Source organism: Helianthus annuus, chromosome 10, assembly GCF_002127325.2.
Source record: "Helianthus annuus cultivar XRQ/B chromosome 10, HanXRQr2.0-SUNRISE, whole genome shotgun sequence".
NCBI lineage: Eukaryota > Viridiplantae > Streptophyta > Magnoliopsida > Asterales > Asteraceae > Helianthus > Helianthus annuus.
Window position 1 is genome coordinate 151,640,128 of NC_035442.2, and position 24,850 is coordinate 151,664,977.

General features: G+C 34.2%; 1 protein-coding gene and 1 long non-coding RNA gene across 2 annotated transcripts; both read left to right on the plus strand.

Moving 5' to 3' along the window:
* The first annotated feature begins 8,546 nt into the window (after nt 1–8,546).
* LOC110882904 lies at nt 8,547–10,046 on the plus strand. The gene has a single exon (XM_022130796.1). It carries the CDS (start codon nt 8,547–8,549, stop codon nt 10,044–10,046), a length of 1,500 nt encoding a protein of 499 aa, XP_021986488.1.
* Nucleotides 10,047–13,314: 3,268 nt separating this feature from the next.
* On the plus strand, nt 13,315–14,741 carry LOC110882949. Its single transcript, XR_002560307.2, has 3 exons — nt 13,315–13,413; nt 13,894–13,959; nt 14,594–14,741. It is a non-coding gene; the product is annotated as an uncharacterized LOC110882949 (long non-coding RNA).
* Nucleotides 14,742–24,850: the final 10,109 nt, after the last annotated feature.

Genomic DNA, 24,850 nt, shown 5'->3' on the forward strand with positions numbered 1-24,850 from the left:
TTGAGGTGTCTAAAGCGTGCTTTTCAATTGCTACCCGTTTTGGATTTTATGGCTATTTAACCCTCCTACTTCATTCAGTAATTGACGTCAATAATTATTATAAACTAAAAAAAAATTATAGTTGAGGGAGTTAAAATGTTATAATTGTAAATCTTTTAATATAGTCATAAGTTGATTAGATGTTCTGTTAAGACACCTTTAGAACATGTTCCAGAGTAGATATCCAAAACTATAATTTGTTAAAACTTATATTAATTTTCAGTATACACTTTCGTCTACTAAAGTTCATATTAGTTATGGGGTTTAGGTTTTTGGGTGGTGGTGGATGTTTAATTTTTTTTTTTTTTTTTTTTTTTTTGTGTAGTAGGTTTTTTTAGAAGCCTTTATACCCTTCTTACAATTAGGATCCTTTATATTTAATCCTAATTCATTAGTTATGTAATTCTTTATTGGCTATAGATATAGGATTCTTCCCAAGTCAAAATACATATTTTAGTGTAAGAAGTGTAAGAAATAATCTTCTTTTCTAATGGTATATTTGTTATGAATTTGTTTTATGGTATCCACGAGCTTCCTAAGCTTTTCTTTTGTTTTACAGAATATGACTCGTGTTCAAAGTTAAAAAAAAAAAAAAAAAAAAAAAAAAAAAAAAAAAAAAAAGCATTTTCTTGGGCAAAGCATCAAGACATCAAAGTTGAGTGTAGTTGAGTTTTATCTTTTAGTTTTAATATAAGATACAATACTTTTTGTGATTCAAAAATATATTTAGATCAGTTGGTACTTGTTCCTTTGACCATTTCCTCTAGAAAGTCTTAGATCGTAACCCGTGGGTATTCCTTTCTAGCTTTTTTTTTTTTCTTTGAATTACAATTTATACCAAAACCTAAAGGCACCCCCGTGGCCCCGTATATAAAATGAACTTTATTGTCACTTGGAATTCATCTATAAGCTATAAACACGTAGTTCCTTCTCCAACCCTGTCCAAGTGAACTCGAACTGATTCCGTTTGAACACGGTTTTGCTAAATCGGGCCAATTTGCTTAAGTATGATTTAGCTAGGTGACTATGATCCTGTTCCTGTGTGGTTTGGTTTGAAAATCTGGTTGGTTTGTTGTAGGGTGGTAGAGAGACAATCTATTTTTTTGTTGAACCGGTCTGTTCTTGTTTTAAAAACAATGGTCATTTGGCTAAACATGAAATTATATGTAAATACTTAGGATTATAGAATAAAAAAATATCATACTTTCTTATTATACATAAAACGTCTATTAACTAGCATATATTTTATGTATTATTATTTATACTTGTTCAAAATACATTTACTTGTCAAAAATAATTACAAAAACGAAATTAATTATGAATTGTGTGCAAAAGTAGTAGTATGTATATAGTTTTTTTTTTTTAATTATATAACATTGTAGAATTTTATGTATTTTGCACATTTGGAGTCCATATCAATAAAAACATTCTACATAATCTCTCGATATCTAACTTCTTCAGCCTTGATTAGGTTAAACGATTTTTTCAGTAGATACATTTTTTTGTATGCAATTCTCTTTTTATTAAAAAAATTGTATAGTCGAATTTCTTTAAATTATACAACTTAAATTTCGTTTCAATAGTTTGATAATATCGATATATTGTTGTTTTTATAATTTCATTGTAAAAAAATTTACTTTAAACTTATCTATTTTCATAAATATGTTTTTATTTATAAGTTTAATATAGTCACTATGGCACTATGCTAACTTTTTATATGTAGCTTATTAACGTACAACTCATTAACTTTATTAATTACTTCATTACTAATTATGTTAGGCAGCACTTAGGAGTACTAATTATCCTAGTTATATAATTCTGTTTTGTCCCTTAATATCATCTTTCTTATCTGCCTGGAAATTGACCGACCAGACAGTGTGAAGAACTGGGTGATAGTTTAATTCCGATTTATTGTTGCACCTACCATGAACATGCCCTAAACTTATCGTCACAGTTTCCAAAATTCCCAGTGCGTTTCTTTCCATATTTCATTGAGTGTAAAAAATATTATTATTATTATTATTATATATATATATATATATATATATTTATAGGGGATGGTTCAAATGAAAACCACTTTTAACGCGAAAACTCGAAAACTAACTAAAAAAAGCCTAAAAAACACACAAAAAAAAATTTTTTTTTTTTTTTTCAATTTTTTTAATAAAAATCGCTAGTTTTTATATATAAAAAAAAACTTTTTTTCAAAAAAAAAAAAAAAAAAAAAAATTTGTGTAGTGCACATGTGTAATAATACACATGTGTAGTACACAGACACATGTGCAGTATTACACATGTGCACTACACAAAAAAATTTTTTTTTTTTTTTTTTTTTTTGAAATTTTTTTTTTTAATAAAAAAACCTGCGAAAATTTGATTGAAAAAAAAAATTTTTAAAAAAAAAATTTTTTTGCATGTTTTTTTGGCTTTTTTTAATTAGTTTTCGAGTTTTCGCGTTAACTAGTGGTTTTCATTTGAACCTTCCCCATATATTTATATTTATATTTATATTTATATTTATATTTATATTTATATTTATATTTATATTGATTTCGAGAGACGATAAATAGTAACTTTATTTTTATAATAATATATAGTTTTTTATTATTTTATTATTTAATATATTATAATAGTTTATTATTATATTTACTTTTAATAACATATTTTTCTTTTTTTAACATCTATTTCTTTTACTTTTTTTAATAATTATTTTTTTCTTTTCTTAACAGATATTAATTTATCGATTAATTTGATATTTTTTTTAGTAAGTTACGTTTATAACTTTATTCTAAATACTTAAGTATGTAGTTGTGTTTGATTTCTTTCACTAACATTCCGTTATAAGTTTTGTTAAAACGAGGTTATACTCAAAATAAAGTATTTATTTGGTATCATAAAACGTTACGATGATAAACTAAATTGTTCTAATGGTTTGACTTTCTAAACAACAAATTTTATTTTCAAATCACGTTTGTTTTACATTATCATTTGCTTGGTTTCGCCGCAACGCGCGATATGAAAAACTAGTTAAAACTTAAAGTTGATTTATTTTAGACCGTGGGGTATGGTGGGGCATGGGTTGGGGCATGGTGCGACACGTGGAGTATGGGGCACCCAAGACCAAAAGCCAATTTCAAAGGAGTATGGTGGGATGTGGCTGGGGTGGCGTAGAAAAAAAGTCAATTTTATAGGGCTAGTGCTCTTGGTCAATGAGGTTCCGTCATGTCATGTGGGTAGCCCGGGCTGAAACCCCCGCCTAAGGAGCCACACCGAAACCCAAGCCCACCCGAGGTGGTGACTTGGGCGTTTGTACCCAACCCACGCCCCAACCTCCGTCCCATACCCCATAGTTTAAAGGGTGGAGTGGGTCAAAATGGCAAAGTAATTGGAGTTTACCCTTTGAGGTTAAGGGGCTGTTTGGCTAAGCTTATTGGAATGACTTATTTACTTATTCCTCTTACATAATAAGCTAACCCAAACACCTTTTAACTTTTCAAAAAATAAATAAGTAAATAAGTCACTAAAATAAGCTTAGCCAAACAGCCCCTAAGAGTTCGAGCGCAGATTGAAAACAAATTAGTTTAAAACTTTGTAGTTCAAAAAATATATTGAGAAGAGAAAACGAAAGGTAATTGTTTCTTTATATTATCACCAACAGATGGAAACACAAGTGTACTATATGGTGAGGTTATTCTATAAATGCATTATAACTTGAGAGGTGGAGGAAAAAACAGTTAAACATGTATTTTAGTCTTAAAACTTAGATTAAAATAAAAAAATTATAGTTACTCTACTAGAATAATTATAATAGATTATAATTACTCTACTAGAGTAACTATACATTTTTTTCAACTAAAATACATGCTTGAGTAGATAGAAAAAAAATAAAAAATAATTTTCTTTACTTCTTACGTTTAGTATGTTAAAATCAATTTGTATTTGATCCTTGCACTATACACACACACACATACACACACACACACATATATATATATATATATATATATATATATATATATAGGGTAAGGTTATTGTAAAAAATGTTAAAAAGTGTGAGAAGTGTGAGAAATATTATGGAGATGACATGTGTTCTCAATCTAAATTAATTCAAAAGAGTAAACAAATAATATTATTATTGATTCAATTAATTCAAAACCTCTCATAACCGCCACCTTATTTATAGGAACATGATTTTTTTAAAAGATCTTTATAAAAACTCTACGAATAACACTGCAACCACCATTCAGCACGTATATAACATCATTCAATAATTATATAACATAATTCAATAAGTATATAACACCATTCAACAAGTATATAACACAATTTTAAAGATCTCTATAAAACACTACGAATAACACTGCAAAATCATCATTCAGCACATATATAACACCATTCAATAATTATATAACACCATTCAATAAGTATATAAAACCATTCAATAAGTATATAACACTATTAAAGACACTACCTTCATTTCAAGAATGTGTTCTTAGTATAATGTTCATAGTATGGTTATTATACATGGTGTTTTAAACCCGCATGCATGGTGTTTTGCATCTACATGCTATTAGATGTTCTAGATTCCATATGTTAAAAAACCATGGTGTTTTAAAACCTACATTCCAGTAGATGTTCTTCGCATGTTCATCGTATAGTGTTTTACACCTGCATTCCAGTATGTGTTTAAAACACCACACTTTGAATCACAATACAATTAAAACACCACTGTATGAACATAGACAAAACATCATGGACTAAACATCTGATCGAAACATATTTTTTCTCTATATAAGTATAGCAATATGCTACTCATATTAAAGATAAAAAAAACGCTCGTTATTATAGTGTAACTTTTTTTTTTTAAAAAAAAGTTACGTATAAAAAGTTATTGACGTTTAAAAAAGACGGGGGAAAGTTGCATGTGCATTAATGTTAGTTTCTTAATTTAAAAATGTTAAATTTACCTGTATACCCTTAATCTAGAAAATTAATATGTTTAATAGTAAACATTGTTTACAATTTCACCATTACGATCTCAACCATTAGATCAAAGATCTAATGGTGTAGATTCTTTCTTATCTTTCTCACAAAAAACTCCTTTTTTACAGGAACCTATATATATATATATATATATATATATAAAGTATATCGTACATTACGGCTTAACGTACTTCACGTACAACAATGTGCGTGATTTGTTCTATAACATGCGTGATTAATGTTTTCAATATGCGTGATTATTGTGTTCCAACATGCGTGATTTTGGATTTTTGAGTTATAATGTGCGTGATTTTAAAATGAACGTGCGTAATTACCTGTCGTACATGATGTACGTTAAGCCGTATTGTACGTTAACCTTCATCTCTCTCTCTCTCTCTCTCTCTATATATATATATATATATATATATATATATATATATATAGGGAGGGGCTCATGCGAGAACCACCCTTATTGTGAGAACCTTGAGAACCAATGTGAACACAACCTAAAATAGCTAAAAAAACCTAAAAAAACCTAACCCCCACCCCCCCCCCCCAAAAAAACCTAAACCCCCCCACCCCCCTCCCCCCCCCCCCCAAAAAAAAAAAAAACTTAACCCCCCCCCCCCAAAGCTAAATGCTAAAAACTAAAACCCCCAAAAAACCTAAAAAAGACCTAAACCCCCCCCCCAAAAAAAAAAAAAACCTAAACCCCCCTCCCCCACCCCCCAAAAACCTAAACCCCCCCCCCCCCCCAAGCTAAAATGCTAAAAAATAAACCCCCAAAAAACCTAAAAAAAAATTAAAAAAAATCTAAAAAAATAAAAAAATATATATAAATTTTTTTTAATATTTTTTATGCTCAAATCGCTACTTTTAGTGGCCAAAAAAAATTTTTTTTTTCTAAAAAAAATTTTTTTTTTCTAAAAAAATTTTTTTTTTTGGCTTCGAAAAGTAGCGATTTTTATATAAAAAATATTAAAAAAAAAATTTGTGTGATTTTTAGCTATTTTTAGGCATTTTTGGTGTGTTCACATTGTTTCTCGCGGTTCTCACAATAAGAGGTGGTTCTCGCATGATCTTCTCCCTATATATATATATAGTGCGGGGTTCAAATGAGAAGAAAAATTTTGTAAGAATAAAAAAACTAAGTTTTAAACCAATAGAAATGCTCTATTTTACTTCATTTAATATGTATAATTAATGTTATTAATAAAGGCTTATATGTAAATTTCTAATTGTAATCAATTAGCTAACTAATTAAACTTGTAACTTACTTTTAAATATACTCTTTCAAGATAAAATAATTTAGGGTGAAGGACAAATTTTGACATGTGTAGAATAAATTTTAGTATGTGTAAGATAAATTCTTAAATGTGTATGATAAATTTAGATACGTATTGTGACACCCCGAAAATATTAATGTTACATTTTAAACTAAATACTAGTAGTAAGTTAAGATAAAAGACTAGGAAAGATAACCTAGTTAGTAGAAATCTTAACATAATATGACAAAGTATAATTAAAAACCCTTGTTCTATAGCCATGTAAAATTGAGGGACCAAAATTGTCAATTCTGGAACTTAAATTATTATTAGTAAAAATAACACACCAAACACACACCTAAGTGTGTGTTTGATCGATCAGAACGCAGGAACAAAGGGGATTTCCCCTCAAACCTTAATGTTCACAAAATCCATCAATTGAAGGTTCAAATCGAGTCCAAATTGAAATCTGAATATAGAATTGTGATCACCTTGACTAAGGGATCGTAAGGTATGCAAAATTTCATGATTTGGTTCTACCTTAGATTTTAGATAAAATCATGAGGTTCAAATTTGAGCATGCATGATGTTTGTTTTAATTGAAATAATGTATAGGGATGAACCCTAGTAGATTTCTTGTTGAAATTTGGTTTAATTCTTGTAAAATTCATGATCACCATTAGAGGTGATATGTGGGTTTTAGTAGAAAAGTATGAGACATTAGGATTTTGATGGATCCTAGAGTAATTCAAGCTTTATGAACAAGATTCAGAAATTATTGATGTAAAAATTTAGCGAAATTGCTTAAATTGATGTTTGCCATGGCTAAATCATGAATGTTAAACTTAGTTACAAATTGTAAGAAATTATGCACACAAGATGCTTGATAAAATGCCTAAAAGACATTGATCGACACAAATATGGTGTTGGTAAAGTAACAAGCTTAATCATGAGCCGAATGGTTCTAATGATAATTGGCTTGTATGTTTTAGGCAACACAAGTGAGGCGTCGGGAAGTCAAGCCGGTGCGGACGCTCGCCAAAAGGGAAAGCTCTAAGGTACGTGGTTAACGCTACTATAATGTTGATAATTTAGTTTTCATTTTAATGGTTTACTAGTTATGAACAATAGAGAGTCGTGATGGTTTGGTTGCTTGAAATGAGGGACCTCATAATGGCAAACCAAAATGAGCTAATAGTGGTGGGTACAAACCGGGTAATGGAAGTACCTCATCCGTAGTCCATAAAACCGTGTGTCGGGTAATGGAAAGAATATTATTTGTCACGCAAACCGGTAATGGGAGCGTGTGGGTTGAAGTAAGGGATCCTAAACGGATCATAATTGCTGTAAAGGAATACCCCGTGCTGTGCTTTGATGTCCTTAAAGTGCAGAAATTGGTATAAACGGGTCAAAACAGCAAACAGGAAGGATATGCAGAGACTACCGTAAATTACGGTACCACCGTAATTTACGGTGGAGAGTAAACCTTTACGGTGGTTCTCTACTGAATTACGGTAGAACCATAAACGTCCAGCTCTCACCGTAAATTACGGTGACCACCGTAATTTACGGTGGAGTCCAGCTAAGAATGTCAAGTTTTGTATAATTTCATATTTTGAATCCGATTTAAACGTACACTTAATTATGTGAAATTTGAGGGATTCTAACCTTGATATTTTGTTAAATTTCCAGCTTTAAAGTAAGTCACTCAAATGGATGGTGATCAACGCAAGGCTTCTGAACCGAACACAATCAAGAAGTTGTTCTTCACTTTTGTCTTAGATATTCGCTAGTGATAATTTTGTAATGAAAGGAATACTTATGTATCCTTTTTGTGTTGTGGTGGTTTTTAAACACTTATGTTCTAAACTAGAATCAAAATTTGTGCTTGTGTTTTAAATGATTATGATCCTTCTTATCTAATCGGTATAAATTCTGGGCATTTTAAATTGGAGTGTTACAAGTTGGTATTCAGAGCTAAGGTTAAAGAGAATTGTGTTCGGTTCAAGGCTTGATCAACATCCGGTAAGAATTTACTTAAAGCAAATTAAATTTAAAAAAAAAGGATTAAAAAGGGTAACGATTTATTGTGTATGGGAGGAGTATAGCGATATACTCGAACCCGGGAAGTACACTTAGTATAGATGATAAGGCAAAGTTATATACTTGGCCGGATAATAAGTACGAAATCTCATGTAAGAGCATGAGAGCGATTGAACAAGATTACTTATCGGATCATTTTAACATTTCAGTAAGAAGATGTCGGGAGGTGCTAGTAACAATGTTCTATCCCTCACTACCGACGAGTTGAAAGAGAAGATTGCCGAGGAAGTTGGTAGGGCCATCGAAGTTAGTCTACCAAGATTTGTGGAAAGAATGCAAAACACCTTACTTTCGACTATGGAGGAAAGAATTGGTGAACTAAGAGAAGACCTTACCAGTGATAGAGGCAAGACTAAGGAAAAGAAAGGTTGTTCTTACAACAAGTTTATGGCGTGCAAGCCCCCGATTTTCAATGGAGAGGTAGATCCAATTGCTTGTCAAAGGTGGATAAGCGATATTGAGGGTGTTTTTGAACGAACGCATTGTGATGAAAGTGATTTCGTGGCATATGGAACTGGCCAACTTAGAGGCCAAGCCAAGGATTGGTGGGACAACCTCAGAAACGAAAGGGGTGTTGAAACAATAAGGGCGATGACTTGGGAAGCTTTCAAAGTACCATTCCTCAAACATCATAGCCCCAAGGCAGTGATAAATAAGATAAAGGAGGAATTCATGCAATTGAGGCAAAAGGGTGAAACCGTTGATAAAATTACGGGGATGTTCATGGATAAGCTCAAGTTTTGTGATGACTTGGTCAAAACTGAAGAACAGAAAATTTATTATTATCACACCATGCTTAGGGCTGAATATAGGGAGTTCATGACTCCCTCACATTATGAAAGCCTCACCGATATAATCAATGCGGCGCGGGAACGCGAGATTGAACTAAAAAGGCAAGTTGAAAGAGGTGAGAGGAGGGCCTTGGACGAAAACCCGAGTCCCACAAAGAAGCCGAAGGTAGCTGAATCTTCGAAGAAAGGAAGTGCAAAAGGAGGATCTCCGAGTTGCAAAATATGTGGACGCACTCATAAAGGTGAATGCTACTTCAAGAACAAACCTTGCGTGGCATGTGGCAAGATAGGGCATGGGGTTGCAAATTGCCCAGACAAAGTAACGGTGTGCTATAAATGTTACCAACCGGGTCATAAGAAGTCAGAATGTCCGGAATTGGTGGGAAAGAAAGAGAGTGCCGACTCTAGGGATGAGACCCCAAAAGCTAAGGCAAGGTCGTTCCAAATCACTGCTGCTGAAGCAAAAATGGAACCTGACGTGGTTACAGGTATATTTACTATAAATTCGATCCTTGCACGTGTTTTATTTGATACAGGTGCGAATAAGTCTTTTGTTTCACATAGATTTATTCAAAACCCCATGTTTACATTGACGAAATTACCCATGCCAATGGAAGTAGAAGTAGGTAATAACAAAAGTTTTCTTGTTTGTGATGTATGTCGGGAATGCAAATTGAATATCGATGGTGAGGAATACTCCATTGATTTAATACCCATGTCCATGGTTGAATTTCAAGTGGTCGTCGAAATGGATTGGCTATCCCGCTACCATGCTAAGGTGATATGCTTACGTAAGGAGATACACCTAACGTCTCCGAGCGGAGGCGTGTCATCATCTATGGGGAGAAGGCTTGTAATCCTATGATATACTCGATGATAGAAGCCCGCAAGTTTATACTACACGGGTGTAAGGCATATTTAACTTATATACGTGACGTCGAAAAAGAAACGCCAAGAATCGAAGACGTACCTGTGGTGCGTGAATTTAAAGATGTCTTTCCCGAAGATCTTCCGGGAATGCCACCAGAGCGCGAAATAGAGTTCGGGATTGAACTAGCCCCGGGTGCCAAACCGGTTGCTAAGGCACCGTATAGATTGGCACCTTCAGAACTGCAAGAGTTAATGTCTCAGTTGCAAGATTTACTAGAGAAGGGATTCATCCAGCCTAGCGTGTCTCCTTGGGGAGCCCCCGTGCTATTTGTAAAGAAGAAGGACGGAAGCATGCGGATGTGTATTGATTACCGGGAGTTAAACAAACTCACGGTAAAGAGTCGATACCCACTTCCGAGAATCGACGACTTATTCGATCAATTACAAGGCGCTAGCTGGTTTTCAAAAATCGATTTGAGATCGGGTTACCACCAATTGAGGGTAAAGGAAAATGATGTACCAAAAACGGCATTCCGGACACGATACGGACATTTCGAATTTCTCGTGATGTCTTTCGGATTAACGAATGCGCCCGCGGCTTTCATGGACCTCATGAACCGGGTTTGCAAACCGATGCTCGATAGATCGGTGATTGTTTTTATAGACGACATCCTCGTTTATTCAAGAAACGAGGCGGAGCACGCTAACCATTTACGAGAAGTATTGGAGGTATTAAGGCGGGAAAGATTATATGCTAAATTCTCAAAATGCGCCTTCTGGTTACGAGAGGTGCAATTCCTAGGGCACGTCATAAGTGCCGAGGGAATATTGGTGGATCCGTCGAAGGTTGAAGCGGTGTCAAAATGGAGCCCTCCAAAGAATCCATCCGAAATTAGAAGTTTCTTGGGGTTGGCAGGTTACTATCGGAGATTCATTCAGGATTTCTCCAAAATCGCAACGCCATTGACCAAATTGACCCGCAAGAATGAGAAGTTCGTCTGGGGAAGCAATCAAGAAAAGGCATTTCAGACATTAAAAGAAAAATTAACCTGTGCACCGGTGTTGACTTTACCGGATGGTACGGAGGATATGGTAGTGTTCTCGGATGCATCGCACCTAGGCCTTGGGTGCGTACTAATGCAAAGGGGAAGGGTAATCGCCTATGCCTCTAGGCAACTTAAACCGCATGAAACAAAGTACCCAACTCATGATCTTGAGTTGGCAGCCGTGGTCTTTGCCTTGAAAATCTGGAGGCATTACTTGTATGGTGTGAAAAGTACTATTTTCACTGACCATAAGAGTTTGAAGTATTTCTTTGATCAAAAGGAGCTAAACATGAGGCAGAGACGCTGGTTAGAAGTGGTGAAAGACTACGACTGCGAGATCCATTACCACCCCGGAAAGGCTAATGTGGTGGCGGATGCCCTTAGCCGAAAGGACGAATGCGCTCTAATACGAGTACGGTCTATGTAGTTGGTAGTAACTTCAGGTTTGCTCGAGCGTATCCGAGAAGCCCAAACCGAAGCGTTAAAGGAAGAAAATTGGAAGAAAGAACGTATAAAAGGGATGGTAAAAGACCTTACGGAAGGAAGTAATGGGATGAAATGCCGGAATGATCGGATTTGGGTCCCAAACACATGTGGTGTTAAGAGTCTTCTGCTTGACGAGGCTCATAAGTCTCGCTATTCGATCCATCCCGGGGCAACTAAGATGTATAGGGATTTGAAGCAAAACTATTGGTGGCCGGGGATGAAAAGGGATGTGGCTAAATACGTGGAGAAGTGTTTGACTTGTTTACAAGTCAAAGCGGAGCATCAAAAACCCTACGGAAAGTTGCAACCATTAGATATTCCGGTTTGGAAGTGGGAACAAATTACAATGGACCTGCTAACCAAGCTGCCCAGAACTAGCCGTGGTTTCGATGCTATTTGGGTAGTTGTGGATAGAGTAACCAAAAGTGCCCATTTCATCCCTATCCGAGAAACTTATACGTCAGAGAAGATGTCAGAAGTGTAAACTAATGAGATAATAGCACGCCACGGAGTGCCGGTATCCATCGTGTCCGATAGGGATACCCGGTTCACTTCAAATTTTTGGTGCGATTTCCAAAAACAAATGGGAACTAAATTGTTTATTAGCACCGCATACCATCCTCAAACGGATGGTCAAAGTGAAAGAACAATACAAACATTGGGGGATATGTTACGGGCGTGCATAATTGACTTCGGGGGTAGTTGGGATATTCACCTACCGTTGGTTGAATTCTCATATAATAACAGTTACCACGCAAGCATCGGTATGGCTCCGTATGAAATGCTATACGGAAGGAAGTGTCGAACTCCGGTATGTTGGGGTGAGGTTGGCCCGCGTGAACTTGAACATAAGGATATCGTCGGACTCACGAATCAAAAGATCGACATAGTCCGAGCTCACCTAAGGGCGGCTCAAAATCGACAGAAGGCGTATGCGGACAAACGGAGAAAACCGATTGAGTTCCAAGTTGGTGATAAGGTGATGTTGAAGGTATCGCCGTGGAAAGGAATAATCCGGTTTAGAAAAAGGGGAAAGTTAAGCCCAAGGTTTATCGGGCCCTTCAGAATCATCGAGCGAGTCGGTAGGGTGGCTTACCGTCTCGAATTGCCCGCAGAGTTGAGTGGGATACATAGCACGTTCCATGTATCACATCTCCGGAAATGTCTAGCTGACGAAACCGCGTATATTCACTATGACGACATCGGGGTAGATAATAGTCTCAACTACGCGCTGAGACCAATTGCGATTCTAGACCGTAAGGTGAAAAGCTTAAGGAACAAGATGGTCTATCAAGTAAAAGTCAAATGGGAACACCGAAAAGGATCAGACACCACTTGGGAGTCTGAAGAGGAAATGAAACGACTATACCCTACACTTTTCGGTACGTATAAGAAACTTCTGTCATACACATAAACAGGTTTCGGGGACGAAACCCTCTTTAAGGGGGGTGGACTTGTAACACCCCGAAAATATTAATGTTACATTTTAAACTAAATACTAGTAGTAAGTTAAGATAAAAGACTAGGAAAGATAACCTAGTTAGTAGAAATCTTAACATAATATGACAAAGTATAATTAAAAACCCTTGTTCTATAGCCATGTAAAATTGAGGGACCAAAATTGTCAATTCTGGAACTTAAATTATTATTAGTAAAAATAACACACCAAACACACACCTAAGTGTGTGTTTGATCGATCAGAACGCAGGAACAAAGGGGATTTCCCCTCAAACCCTAATGTTCACAAAATCCATCAATTGAAGGTTCAAATCGAGTCCAAATTGAAATCTGAATATAGAATTGTGATCACCTTGACTAAGGGATCGTAAGGTATGCAAAATTTCATGATTTGATTCTACCTTAGATTTTAGATAAAATCATGAGGTTCAAATTTGAGCATGCATGATGTTTGTTTTATTGAAATAATGTATAGGGATGAACCCTAGTAGATTTCTTGTTGAAATTTGGTTTAATTCTTGTAAAATTCATGATCACCATTAGAGGTGATATGTGGGTTTTAGTAGAAAAGTATGAGACATTAGGATTTTGATGTATCCTAGAGTAATTCAAGCTTTATGAACAAGATTCAGAAATTATTGATGTAAAAATTTAGCGAAATTGCTTAAATTGATGTTTGCCATGGCTAAATCATGAATGTTAAACTTAGTTACAAATTGTAAGAAATTATGCACACAAGATGCTTGATAAAATGCCTAAAAGACATTGATCGACACAAATATGGTGTTGGTAAAGTAACAAGCTTAATCATGAGCCGAATGGTTCTAATGATAATTGGCTTGTATGTTTTAGGCAACACGAGTGAGGCGTCGGGAAGTCAAGCCGGTGCGGACGCTCGCCAAAAGGGAAAGCTCTAAGGTACGTGGTTAACGCTACTATAATGTTGATGATTTAGTTTTCATTTTAATGGTTTACTAGTTATGAACAATAGAGAGTCGTGATGGTTTGGTTGCTTGAAATGAGGGACCTCATAATGGCAAACCAAAATGAGCTAATAGTGGTGGGTACAAACCGGGTAATGGAAGTACCTCATCCGTAGTCCATAAAACCGTGTGTCGGGTAATGGAAAGAATATTATTTGTCACGCAAACCGGTAATGGGAGCGTGTGGGTTGAAGTAAGGGATCCTAAACGGATCATAATTGCTGTAAAGGAATACCCCGTGCTGTGCTTTGATGTCCTTAAAGTGCAGAAATTGGTATAAACGGGTCAAAACAGCAAACATGAAGGATATGCAGAGACTACCGTAAATTACGGTACCACCGTAATTTACGGTGGAGAGTAAACCTTTACGGTGGTTCTCTACTGAATTACGGTAGAACAATAAACGTCCAGCTCTCACCGTAAATTACGGTGACCACCGTAATTTACGGTGGAGTCCAGCTAAGAATGTCAAGTTTTGTATAATTTCATATTTTGAATCCGATTTAAACGTACACTTAATTATGTGAAATTTGAGGGATTCTAACCTTGATATTTTGTTAAATTTCCAGCTTTAAAGTAAGTCACTCAAATGGATGGTGATCAACGCAAGGCTTCTGAACCGAACACAATCAAGAAGTTGTTCTTCACTTTTGTCTTAGATATTCGCTAGTGATAATTTTGTAATGAAAGGAATACTTATGTATCCTTTTTGTGTTGTGGTGGTTTTCAAACACTTATGTTCTAAACTAGAATCAAAATTTGTGCTTGTGTTTTAAATGATTATGATCCTTCTTATCTAATCGGTATAAATTCTGGGCATTTTAAATTGGAGTGTTACACGTATAGGGTAAATTTCGGTAAGTGTAAGATATATGTTGCATAAATTTTGAAATGTGTAGGATAAAATGTTTTTTTGCTTTATTAATGAGAAATAACATAATTAATTGAAAGAATTATAAACTATTTAATATTTTACCATTATGCAATTTCTTCTTTTTCTTCTCACATTAAATTTCTTCTCAAATGAACCTTTCCCATATATATATATATATATATATATATATATATATATATATATATATATATATATATATATATATATATATATAGGGGATGGATCATGAGAAACTTGTTTGAATGAGAAAACCAAAAAACTAACTAAAAAAGCCTAAAAAAACATACCAATTTTTTTTACATTTTTTATAAAAAATCGTTATATTTTATGCATGGAAAAAAAATTTCAAAAATAAATAAATAAATTTTTTGTTGTACTGCACATGTGCACTATTATAGATATAGTGCACATGTGCACTATTATGGATATAGTGCACATGTGTAGTACACATATAATACACATGTGCAGTACAACAAAAAAAAATTGAAATTTTTTTATATATAAAAAATAGCGATTTTTTATAAAAAATTGTAAAAAAAAATTGGTATGGTTTTTAGCTTTTTTTAGGCTTTTTTAGTTAGTTTTCTAGTTTTCTCATTTAGATGTAGTTTTCTCATGATCCTGATGTGCACAAAATGCAACCTATAAATTACATCAATTGTGCCATAAAACTAACTCTTTTTTAGTACTAATGTTGGAAAAAGTGTGCTTTTGTCTTCCTTTTATATTTTCAGGATTAAATGAGCTCAAATGAACAAAAGAAGCAAAAAGACAGCTAAATCTAACATAAATACAAGAAAAGGAACAAAACTGGCATGCCCGACCTCCCGACAGCATCTTCCCAAGCAAAACAAAGAAGACAGAAGACTGAACACGCCCCGTGCTTAGTGAGCACGGGGCCGTGCCCAAGTGTCAGCAGATAAGACAAACTCATAGAAGCTTCTATTACCCACCACGGGGCCGTGCCCAGCGGACACGGGGGCGTGGTCAACTTCCTACAGACGCATTTAATGAAATTGCGAATTGCAATTAATGAAGAGAGAGACGCGGATGGACACGGGGCCGTGCCCGAGCTTCTGTTCAGCCTATAAATAGGAGTGTTTGGAGCTCTTGTAACTCATCCCTTGGCACACCACCTCTCTCACACTTCACCCACAACCCACCACCATCACAACACCATCATCCACCACCATCATCCATTGTCCATCATAGAGTGTGTGAGTCGTCTCGGGATCCAAGATTGATTGTAAGAGTTCTTGACAATCAAAGACCATGTTTGCCTAAGTCTCTTACATCACTTGGTGAAGACAAGTGTTTAGTGTAATACTTTTTATTTTTAATCTTTTGCACTTTTTAATTGATTTTGTATTAATGACTTTAATTACTAGTTTCTTATGTTGAAGGTGATTCTTCCTTATCGTTTGTCCGTGGTGTCTTGCCATTATTTTACCGTCTATATAAAATAAAAGATATTCACCATTCATATCTCCACGGTCTATATGGAGGTATGTTGGCTACCTGGTCGGGGGTTAAGGGAACGGTTTGGTAAGAGTCTTGCCATTGTTCAGTGTATAGATCCTGCAAAGGACCTGGGTCAAATTTAGTAGGACCTCCTTCAATACCCAAAGGTATTGGATGGCGGGGGTCCAAACTCTTTGATCCCCTCATAAGTTAACTACTATTAAAACTTTAACGCGACTACTTAGGACTGTATCCCTGCTGACTCAGACTACTTAGCCGAGGGTAACGTCGCCTTCAAAAGAGGGGCCTACCACATTATGCATTAATAACTTAATTAATTATCTTTCAATAATCCGACCCTTTAGGATTGTATCCTTGCTGACTCAAACTACTGGGTTGAGGGTAACGTCGCCTTCAAAAGAGGGGCCTACTACAATAACTAAGATAATCTCTTAAACAAGTGCAAAAGTGCAAAAATAATCAAAGGTTACACTACACACGAGTCAGATCCAAGTGATTCATCTTGTCTATCTGTTTTTATTTTTCAGCATTTTAGTTAGTTTTATTTTCTTAATTTAAAAACCTTTTTCTAACATTTTGATTGATTAGACGTTGAGGATAAACCGGTACTAAAAGCTCTTGTGTCCTTGGACGACCTCGATATCTTACCAACACTATACTACGTCCACGATGGGTGCACTTTCCCATATGTGTGTTTAGTGTTAGTAAATATCGTGTTTTATAAATTTAAAACTTGGCTAAAAAGTGTAAAAAGGGCTTAAAATATATACCTAAAACATATACACTCTAAAACGCATCAATCCTCACCATATATATATATACACACACACACATATATAGAAAAAGTGTATAGTACAATATACCTTAACGTACGAAGTGTACGCAATGTCAAATTCGCACGTTATAACAAAAAGTCGCATGTTGTAAAACAGAAGATCGCATGTTTAAAAAAATGAAAAGCGTGTGTTTATAAAAAAACATATTTCACATGTTATTAAAAAAACAAATTCGCATGATGTTAAAGAATACCAAAATCGCATGTTATAAACCGATTTTCGCATGTTGGTACCGAATCTCGTACGCTTGGTACGTTAAGACATTTTATACAATAAACATCCCCCCTCTCTATATATAACATGCATCCAACATAATTTAAACTCCTAACATTATAGGTATAAAGTACACCACTAACCAACAAATCGTTCCCTTAGGACACATACACATATAGTTAATAGTTCAGTTAATGATTTATTAGTTATTACTCAATAACTATGTGTTTGTCTTGTTAACAAGCATCAATAGAGTTGATATGATATAAAAAAAAAGAAGAGTAAACTGTCAAAATGGTTCCTGAGGTTTGTTTACTTTTGCTACTTTAGTCCAAAACTCAAACCTTTTGAATCTGGGTCCCTATGGTTTCAGTTTTATTGTCATTTTCATCCAAAAGCAAAATCTTGTCAGATTTTTCAGTTAACATCTGGCTTTTTTGTCCTTTTCCTCCCTTTAAATGAAGGGCAAAATGGTCTTTTAAGTAAAATTATAACTTAATCAAAAAGTCAAACTCATCTCCACCATCCGATCATCTCTACACCTTTTGACTTCGCCATCTTTATAACCCAGTCTCCATCCCCAATCTTCTTCACTCTCATCTTCTAATCTGCAAACCCTAATCTCTTCCGGCTACAACAATGGCTGTTGACTTTGTAGGAATCCAGACTGTCGAACACCTCAATCGCATCTTCCAGTTGAACAATCACGAGTTCAGTGTTTCTTCCAGATCCGAAGAGAAACTGTCGGATAACCCGCGAATACTTTCCGTTTCTTCGAGATCTGAACAGAAACCATCGGTAGAATCAACTGCTGCGGCGGTTAAGGTCAGTTTATTGAATATATCTGTTACGGATACAACATCATTTCAATCGCCAATGTCTTCGTTTGCGTCTTTGTTTGTTGGAGGAAGTGTTGAAGGAAGCGTATCGAATGGCAGACAAGTGTCCTCATTCGGTATAGTAGCTCCGGCACAGTCGTTCTCGTCCAAGAAACCTCCGCTTCCATCGTCTCATCAGAAAAGACACAGCACTCAGATGACGCCAGCTTCTTTCCACGGATCTGGAAGAGAGAACGTTTTCGACACCGGTTGTCACTATTGCAAAATACAATTATGCTCTTTAATAGAAGGGAGGAAAAAGACACAAAAAAATGGATTTAACTAAAAAATCTAAACAGATTTTGGATGAAAATGGCAATAAAATTGAAACCATAGGGACCCAGAATCAAAAGGTTTGAGTTTTGGCCTAAAATAGCAAAATTGACCAAATCTCAGGGACCATTTTGGCAGTTTGCTCAAAAAAAAAAAAAAACAATTGAGTTATGAAAAACAAGAGGTAATTGACTAAACGTACCCATTTATTTAGATACTATTAATTTGTAACATGTGTATGCATCTTTGGTTGTAAATTATACTTAAACTAGAATTACGACCCGCCGCAATGCGGCGGGAATTCTTTAGTTATAACTAAGTCGATTTAGGACGCGCAGGTTATGTTGAACCTGTCAAGCGGGAAAAAATAGACAATGTAAAAATGTTCACCCACACACGTACGTTGCATCGTGTTATCTCGCAAAATTTAGAACGAAATGTAAAAACGTTAAACCAAAGACGCACGTTTGCGATGTGTTAAGTCACAAAATTTAGAACGAAGCATAAAGAGAAAATTTTGCAGAAAATGAAAACTATAAAGGACCAAAGTTGAAAGCAAAAAAAGTTGTGAGGATAGATCGCAAAAGATAAAATGTTTTGTGTTAAAAGTAAAAAATAAATAGTTTTGGGTTAAAAGTAATTTATGAAATACTTTTGTGTTAAAAGTAAAAAACAAATAGTTTTGGGTTAAAAGTAATTTATGAAATACTTTTGTGTGAAAAGTAAAAAAAAAAAAAATTTTATGTAAAACCCCCAAAGTGAAGGTTACAACACATAAGTAAAAAAATGAAACTGGTTAAATCGCAAAAGATGAAACTTTTGAATTAGAAGTGAAAAATCAAATTAATCAAAGGGGTTAAATTGTATAAGATGGAAACTTTTGAATTAGAAGTGAAAAATCAAATTAATTAAAGGGGTTAAATTACCAAAGATTAAAACTTTAAACTCAAATTGTCAAAGATTAAAACTTTAGGGTTAAAAAGGAAACAAATATTGTCAAAATTAAAACTTTAAACTCAAATTGTCAAAGATTAAAACTTTAGGGTTAAAAAGAAAACAAATATTAAAACTTTAGGGTTAAAAAGAAAACAAATATTAAAACTTTAAACTTAACTTGCCAAAGATTGAAAATTGAGGGTTAAAAAGAAAAAATCCATTTTTTTTTGAGAAACTCCCAAAGCCATTGTTACAACTAACATATGCATAAAGTATTTGCTTTTTAATTTTTAACTAGTTTAACTTGATTCTTCTCAGATATGATAATAGTTATATCAAATATTAGTATTACGACCCGCCGCAATGCGGCGGGAATTCTTTAGTTATAACTAAGTCGATTTAGGATCCGCATGTTATGTTAAACCTGTCAAACGGGAAAAAAATAGACGATGTAAAAACGTTCACCCACACACGCACGTTGCGTCGTGTTAACTCGGAAAATTTAGAACGAAACGTAAAAACGTTAAACCAGAGACGCACGTTGCGATGTGTTAAGTCACAAAATTTAGAACGAAGCATAAAGCGTAAAATTTGCGGAAAATGAAAACAATAAAGGAACAAAGTTGAAAGTAAAAAAGTTGTGAGAATATATCGCAAAAGATAAAAGGTTTTGGGTTAAAAGTAACACAAATAGTTTTTGGTTAAAAGTAATTTATGAAATACTTTTGAGTGAAAAGTAAAAAAATCAATTTTTTTTTTTAAAAAACCGCCAAAGCCAAGGTTACAACAACCATATGCATAACCATTTTTTCTTTGAAAAACCATCAAAGCCAAGATTACAACACTTCGCCATATATGAAGAGTATAAGAGGCCAAAGTTGGAAAAGATGAAAAGCTTTCGGTTAAAAGTAAAAAAATATCAAAGTGCTTAAATCGCAAATGATGGAAACTTTTGAGTTAGAAGTGAAAAATCAAATTAATCAAAGGGGTTAAATTGTATAAGATGGAAACTTTTGAATTAGAAATGAAAAATCAAACTAATCAAAGGGGTTAAATTACCAAAGATTAAAACTTTAAACTTAAATTGTCAAAGATTGAAACTTTAGGGTTAAAAAGGAAAATTTCAATTTTTTTTTGAAAAACTCCCAAAGCTAAAAGTACAACAACCTTATGCATAGTTATATTGCTAATTTATAGGTTTTTAATAAGGTTTTAATAATGTTTGTACCTTAATCAAATAGTATGCATGTTTGGTTGTAAATTATGCTTAAATGTTTGTACCTTAATCAAAAAATTTGTATGCATGTTTGGTTGTAAATTGTGCTTAAGTGGTTGTACCTTAATCAAATAATGGTTTCATTACCTTACCAAATTCAATCTGTTTTGTATGCATGTATGGTTGTAAATTGTACTTAAGTGGTTGTGCCCTAATCAAATAATGGTTTCATTATCTTACCATGTTCAATAAGTTTGATCCATTCAAATTTGTGTTGTTTTATTTGTAAATTATTATTATTTATTATAATCTAATTAATTTAGCAAAATCTTATATAAATATAATTTGCAACAAATTGATGCAATGGTTGTTGTAATATATGCATTATGGTTTGTATATATAGTGGTAATGATATATAATATATATAGATTACGATGAACCTGTCAAACCGGAAAAAATAGACGCGTGTTCATCGTAACGCGCGAGTCCTAGATAAACTTAGTTATTTTATTCTGTGTTTTACGTTTTGGTTTAATTTTTTTGCATTAACACGCCCTAACTTCAGTGCCGATGGTCGCTGGCAATAGTGTGACATTAGTGGTCGCCCCCGCCGCAACACGGGGGTGCTTAATACTAGTATATATTAAACTAGGTTAGAACCCCGTGTATTACACGGGTTGAATAAATGTAATTTTATATACTAAATTAAAACAGTTATTCTTTAAAAATCTCGTTTATTACACGAATTTAACAAATGTAATTTTATATATTTAATAATAAAAAAAAATTTATCTCTAAGAACCCCATGTATTGTACTGAATAAATGTAATTTTATATACAAAATAATAAAAATCCGTGTATTGTACGGGTTGAATAAATCTAATTATATATACTAAATAATAAAAAAAATTATATTATTAAAAACACTGTGTATTACACGGGTTAAATAAATGTAATTTTGTAACCTTGTATACTGCAAGTGGGGCGAATATATACTAAATAATAAAAAGTTGTATTTTTAAAAACACCATGTATTACACGGGTTAAATAAATGTAATTTTATATAGTAAATAATATGCTATTGGATTTGTTTAAAAAATCATAAATTTGATTCGGTTTAATTCGAATCAAATCACAAACTTGGTTAAGTTTAATTCGAATTGATTAGAACCCCAATTTGAAAAATCAAAACATAATTATATTATTAGCTTCTCTTCCTAATTAGTGGTTTTTTTAAAGTTTGATCTAATGTCTAATAAGTTATTTTGTATATTTTGTTTGTACTTTAAATTTTTTATATGAGCATATTATTTTTTTTAAGTTTAAGATTATTGTTTTGTGTTATTATTTAAAAAATATCTTTAATTTATAACTTAAATTTGAAGATAATATATTATTAAAAAAAAAATAGAATGATTATATCTGACATTCAAAGTAAGATAAAATTTAATATTAATTGATTATCTATTATTTAATTAATTGATATAAGATAAGTATGAAAAGACAAAAAATTACAAATGTAGACACCTTCAATAAATGACACGTGTCACTTATTGGTTTCTTTTATTATAATAGATTTGCCTTGATAAATGAAGTAGTGGACGGTAGGACTAATTTAGCAAGGGCATATTTAGTACAATAAATAGGGGGATGATACATACTCAAAGAATACATAAAAACCGGCTTAATAACTGATTTCCGCTAGCGTACAAATTAGTATTTGAGTACTGATACCGGTACTTATTTTTTACGATTTTCAGAGTCGATAGGTACCGATACATTTAGTTTCAGTACCAGTACCAGTACCAATACAGAGCTCATCGCTAGATCAGTTGAATTTTGCGTTTTGATAGTTTATTATATATTAGTATGATAGCAAGAATAGAAGAAGTAAATACGTAATGGCTAATGACTTTTTCAATGGCAGTCTGTGTTCACTTATACCCCACTTGTCTTTTAGCCCGTGGTTGACAGAAAACTAGATCAGTAACCATTATATAGTCATTTCCACTATCTAGGATAAATTTAATAATTATACTATATCTATTTATTTCCCCAAATACTCCGAACTACTTTTGAACACACTGTTTTTAATTTTGACTGGAGAAATTAATCCATCAAGTTGCTTATGAAATATGTGTGCCATCTAGTAACAAAATACATCTGTTTTCTAGATCATGTTGTTATAAAATTGATTTACTATGAAAAAAAATTTGTTGGGAAAGACAAATGTATTTATTTATGTTATCTTTTTATAGAAAAAAAAACTTTACGTATGATCCCTTGTAGTTTAATTATGCTTTACTTATGAGTTCCGAGTGGGATCACTGATCACATGTCATTTATTTATGTTATTACCTTTCAAAAAAAAATTATTTATGTTATCTTTAAATGCTAGATTTTTTTTTTAAAGAAAAATTTTATTCACACCACACACACGAAAAACCGGAGCGGGCCCAAAGAAAACAACCAACTATTACAACAAATTGAAAGAGCACCAGTTAGCCCAACTAATAGCTTTATTCTTTGATCTATTTCTATACCATAGGAAACCGAGACTTCTAATATCTAAAAAAATATCATGAGCCGTTTTAAGAGCATTATTGAATCTTTTGTTATTCCGGGCCCTCCAAATACACCACGCCCCAACTATGAGAATCCCATGAAACGCCTCTTTAGCCAACTCCCCTAGGCCCGAAAAATCACTAAGGCCAAGGAGATCTCTAACCGAAAACACAAAAATCGGACTAACTCGGCACCAACGAGACACCATGCACCAAACATGATTCGCAACACTGCAACCACACAAAAGGTGATCAACCGATTCGATGGAGTCCTCGCATAAGACACACGAAATATCCCCACTAAAACAGTTTCTTCGACTCAAAGCATCCACCGTAGCAATACGCCCCATCTCCGCTCTCCACATAAAAATATTACACTTCTTGGGGACCCACTTCGACCACTTGAACACGAAGTTATTGCTATAGTCGACTCCACTACGAAGGAAAGATTTAACCGCTTTCACCGAAAATTCGACCTTATCGCCCCCGACCCACTCCCACCGGTCCAGAGCATTCGATAGACTGACAGATTGAATAAGCACCAATAAAGCTTCAAACTCCGCTGACTCTTCCAACGAACTCGGACCACACCTCCATTCCCATTTATTAGCAAAGGATCCAGACACCCAGTCGAATCTATCCTTGACCAAACATTTCTTATTTTTTTCCAGCCTGAATAAAGTAGGAAACACCTCCAGTAATGGCCGATTACACACCCATGGGTCAATCCAGAACTGGATACCACCACCATTCCCAACAGTCCCCTTAAAGTTTTGAAAAAAGAAACATTACCCACCTTTATGGATTCAGCTAGCTTGATCATACTTTTCCAAACCCCACTCAACTGGTTATTCACAGGGATAAAATTCCAATTCCTATTAGAGCCATGAATAGAATTAATAACCTTTTTCCATAGACTTGATTCCTCCGATTTGTACCGCCACAGCCATTTACACAGAAGAGCAATATTCACCTCTTTTAAAGACGATAACCCGATGCCGCCGGAGTTAATCGGAGCCGTGACCCGATCCCACGCGACCCAATGCATTTTTTTTCGGGCTTTATTCCCTCCCCACAAGAAACATCTAATCGTACCTTCAATACTTTGGAGAACCGCCGCCGGAGCCTTGAAGAGAGAGAGATAATAGTTAGGAATACTTTCGAGAACCGATTTAATAAGAGTCACACGACCGCCTATAGATAACGAAGCAGCTTTTCATAGCGAGAGACGGGATTCGACAACCTCCATAACTGACTTCCAATTTGCCACTCTTGACATCCTAGCTCCCACCAAAACCCCGAGGTGAATGAAGGGAATCGCACCTTTCTTACAATTTAAAACTTTCGCCATAGAGTCCACTTGACTCGAGCTAACTCCGACCCCCATAAGACATGACTTACACATATTAATTTGAAGACCCGAGACAATATTAAAGCACCGCAGCAAAAACGCCATATTTTTAATATTAGAACCCGACCATTCCCCTACAAGCACACAATCATCAACGTATAACAAATGCGTTAGAGTAGGCC